The sequence below is a fragment of the Chrysochloris asiatica genome, unplaced genomic scaffold, assembly GCF_000296735.1.
Source record: "Chrysochloris asiatica unplaced genomic scaffold, ChrAsi1.0 scaffold00110, whole genome shotgun sequence".
Lineage (NCBI taxonomy): Eukaryota > Metazoa > Chordata > Mammalia > Afrosoricida > Chrysochloridae > Chrysochloris > Chrysochloris asiatica.
Window position 1 is genome coordinate 5675937 of NW_006408628.1, and position 4092 is coordinate 5680028.

The 4092-nt window shown below is 52.2% G+C and overlaps 1 protein-coding gene across 1 annotated transcript in view; it reads left to right on the forward strand.

The window, feature by feature from the left end:
- Positions 1-2001: 2001 nt before the first annotated feature.
- Positions 2002-4092, forward strand: part of IGFBP2 (insulin-like growth factor binding protein 2, 36kDa) — a 26827-nt gene continuing 24736 nt past the window's right edge. The window contains exon 1 of the mRNA XM_006867859.1: positions 2002-2416. Within this exon, the coding sequence (XP_006867921.1) occupies positions 2002-2416 (415 nt within the window). The remainder of the gene's footprint in view (positions 2417-4092) is intronic.

The following is a 4092-nucleotide window of genomic DNA, read 5'->3' on the forward strand; positions in this document are numbered from 1 at the left end:
CCTCCAGTTCACTACATAGAGATCCAGATGGCTTCCAGTGGCCTAACCCTGTCTGTTCTACTCCTTTGCATCAGTGGTGTATGCCCCTTGCCCGTCAAATGGAATCAAACTTTCCCACAAGCCAACTGTTCTTTCCTGGCTTTCTCCCACTGCTCCTCAAAGCATTCTGCTCTCAAATCAACATGGACTTACTTTCTGATCTCCAACCTCACTTCTCCATTTCCTGTCCCTTGTTGTGTCTGGTCCTCTGATTGGGGTACCCTTGTTATTTTCCCATTGCGCTCTGTAAAATTTCAAGCTCCATCTTCAATTCTGACTCCTCATGAACCCCTCTCCCAAGACCTCAATCATCCCTCTATCTAAATATTGCTCCTCTTCAAGGCCTCTGATAATCAGCTATTTGAATGTCTTACCAAATTTTCTCCTATAATATTGTTAGTTCCTGATCTCAGGAATTTCTATGAGCTTTACCATCTTGTGGTGCATCTAGCTCCTTGGAGCCATGTGGCCACTTGGTAAGTTGCTACTGAATTGACTCAAAGGCTCGGACAGAAACACAGACATGGAAGGAATTGTTGCTTTTAGAATGAGACATTCGAGTAAAGCAGGCTAGCAGGCACCATCTTCAAACATCTGGCTCCACTGTGGAGACTCTATTAGGCACTTGGCTGAAGTGAGGATGATACTTGTGAGCAGCAATTATGGAGGCGGATTGGGACCCCAAGGAGTGGGATTTTCTGGAGCCATCAACTGAGTCAGAAGGGTCTAGTGGGTGAAGGTTGGCATTGGGATTGTTAGTTGCCCTGGAGTAGTCTGAATCATGGTGATAGTTAGACAAGTACACATTACCAGGTCCTCTGCCATCTTCATAATCCTTGATGTTGGAACCAATTGGTGCAGCTGTCTTTTCAGTCCATTGCGCGAGGGTTTTCTCCGATTTTCTTAGATCTCCACTTTACCAAATATGATGTCTTTTTTCTAGCCATTGGTCAGCCTTTCATGATGACCACACTGGGGTACTGGAAAAATAAATCTAGGGTGGGCTGGATACAGCTTAATGGTCCATCTCTCATATGAGTGGATCTGCCTGACAAGGGATTTTGTTAAGGTTAAGACCCTGGGAGATTGGTGATAATTAAAACCCAGTCCTGCCTGGAGAGATGGAGGGTGGGGGAGGGGGACAGCTCCGGTAGTAAACCATACAGGACAATGAGGGGATGCTGGTTTTATCCATCTCTGTACACGAGAGCGAGCAGAACATGACCTTATCCCAGGATTTACACTTACAGGGCTGACCCTTTTAAGACCCCTTGCTACAGGGTGTTCTGGGATCTCTTCTGCAGCAAATTGTGACTGGGGCCCTAGGTTGCTAAAGAATTACTGGGCGGGAGAGGGACGGGAAACGGGGGAAAAGGGAGGTCTCCCCGTGCCCAGAAATTGCATTTCCGGTTCTTAACAGGAACTCCCAGACTGGGGAAGCTGGTAACCACTGAGGAGTTGTGCGGAGACTGAAATCTACATGGTTTTATTTCCTTTGTGTCCTTCCCATGCGCCGCTGGCCTTTGAAGCGCGCAAACCAAGTCCTTTGGAAGTGAACTGAGACAGGGGACAAAAGCACTCACTTTTCTCCACTCCCAAGCTGTTCTACCCAAGTCCCTAATATATTCAAATTCTCCAGGAGTCAGGGAGATGGAGGTAGAAGACCGTGGAAGGTCACAGGCTGGGGAAGAATCGGGGACCCACATAGGCGGGAACAAACTAAGGGTCAGCAAGTAGGTCTGCGCGCCCGCACTTGCCCGCGCGCGGGAGTGTCGGGGAGGGGGGGTGGTCTCCAAAAAGGGGAGGGGAGAAGGCGGGGGGCGGGGAAAAGCAGAGCCCTTTAGGACTCGCTGCAGCGGCCCGGGAAGAAAGAAGTGGAGAAGGCGGCTCCCGCACTCGTCTGTTCTAACCACCTGTCCGTTCGCTCGCTCGCTCGCTCCCGTCGTGCTCACTACCGCCAACATGCTGCCGAGACTGGGCGGCCCCGACCTGCCATGGCTCCTGCCGCTACTGCTGCTGCCGCTGCTGGGCGCGGGAGGCGGCGTGCGTGCGGAGGTGCTATTCCGCTGCCCGCCCTGCCCGCCCGAGCGTCTGGCTGCCTGCGGGCCCCCGCCGTCTGCCACCGGGGCCGGGCCGGCCAGCAGCGCCAGCGCGCCCTGCGCTGAGCTCGTCCGCGAGCCGGGCTGCGGCTGCTGCTCGGTGTGCGCTCGGCTGGAGGGCGAGGCATGTGGCGTCTACACCCCGCGCTGCGCCCTGGGGCTGCGCTGCTATCCCCACCCAGGCTCTGAGCTGCCCCTGCAGGCGCTGGTCCAGGGCGAGGGCATTTGCAGAAAGCTCCTGGACACCGAGTCCGGCGCCAGCCCCGAGCAGGTTGCAGGTAACGTGTACCAGGACAACTAGTTTGGAGAAACTTGTAGGGCAACCAGGGAGCCGGACTGGCGGTCCTCAGTAGGGAAAGAGTGTGCTGGGAGCCGAGTGTGGGGAATGGTTCCAGGTCTCAGGGACTGTTTTAGGGAAAAAAGAGCGGAGTACTTGATCAGCTCTGGGGGATCGTGGAGAGGGGACCTCCGAAAGTCAAGCCTGGTGAGGGGACCTGGAGTACGGAAGTGCAGAAGAGCCCTGGCTACTAATTTGTTGGGGTTGCACAGCGAGAGAAAAGGCACCCCTTCTACCATAGTCTTATCCAAGTGGAACGTACCTAGTTTGTGTTTTAGTGGGAGGATTTAACGGGTAAATCTAAAGGCTGATTTGTAGGGTACAGCTTCAGTCAGTGACCGCTGATCATTTGCGGAGGATGCTGCTGGGGGCCGGTCCCAATAGGGACTTTGAGTGAGGAAGGGGGCGCTGGGAGGAGGTACCGGCGTAGAGGCAACCTTGCTTCTACTGGGATTGTGAGGTGGGAAGAAATGATTTGTTGGTAAGGTGGACTCCTTAGGGGGGAAATGAAATGTACCACTGTTATTTTACATAGGTTACTAGAGGCGGAGATGCGGGTGGGTTTGGTACTATGTTGGATGAAAAAATAAAAGGGGTGTATTTAGGAAACGTGGAAGAGATGCCAGCAGTTGAATTAATGTAACTTAAGCCCTCGGTTAGCCGGCTGGAATCCCGGCGCCGGGACAACCAGGCCCGATACTTTTGCTTAGGGGCCCCGGGACGGAAAGAGAGAGGTTGATTCCTCGGTTGTGGAAGCCCTTTCGCTGGGCGATGTGTTAGCTCCCCACTCCTCACCTACAGCGAGGGAACACTTCCTATCCAGTTGAATGGGGGCTCCCCCGGAGTTGTGAGAGCACCCCATCTTTCCTTAAAGGTCTTTGGGAGATAAAAAAAAAATCAAACTAAATGGGTCTCACTTTTTTTTTTTTTTTTTAAATTACTGAAGCCTCCTGCCCTGTGGTCTAGAAGAAACTGTAATTATATTTTGTTCTTCTTGGAGACAGTGGTGAGAAATGTGCCCACAGCCTGTCTCATGCTGTTGTTTAAAAAATAAGTTTGTCAGACTTGAAAAAAAATAAAAGAATAAGGGAGGACATTTATGCGTGCTCTGGTGTGGCGCTCTAGGATAAGCCGCTTTGAACCTCAAGGTCGGCGCTTCAAGCTCACCAACCGCACCTCGGAAATCCTATACAGGGTCACTAGGAGTCGGAACCGACTTGAGGGTACTTAATAACAGGACATTTGCGGTCATGGTGGACCCTCCCTTCACCCTCCCTCTCCCAACAGGTATCGGCCCTGGTTAACTATTGTTTTCCCCCTGGGCTCCTGGAGAATGAAATTAAGGGTCAGGGTTGAAATCTTTCTTCTATATCTGTAGCGTTTTGACCTTGAGTGCTGAGTAATTTGGGTCTTTCTCTAAGGGGACCCTCTTGGCCCCGTTCTTCTCCCTTCTGCTTACTTCCCGCCCCAACATAAAAAGGAAAACGATCCTTTCTCTGTGGGATGCCCTCCCTACTAACTAACACGTTCCTCTCTCTCACCTCCCGGCTCACAAAGGCACTCTGACAACCTAAACGTCTCCCATGCTCGGGGAGAACTTTTTGAAAGGCCTCTCAA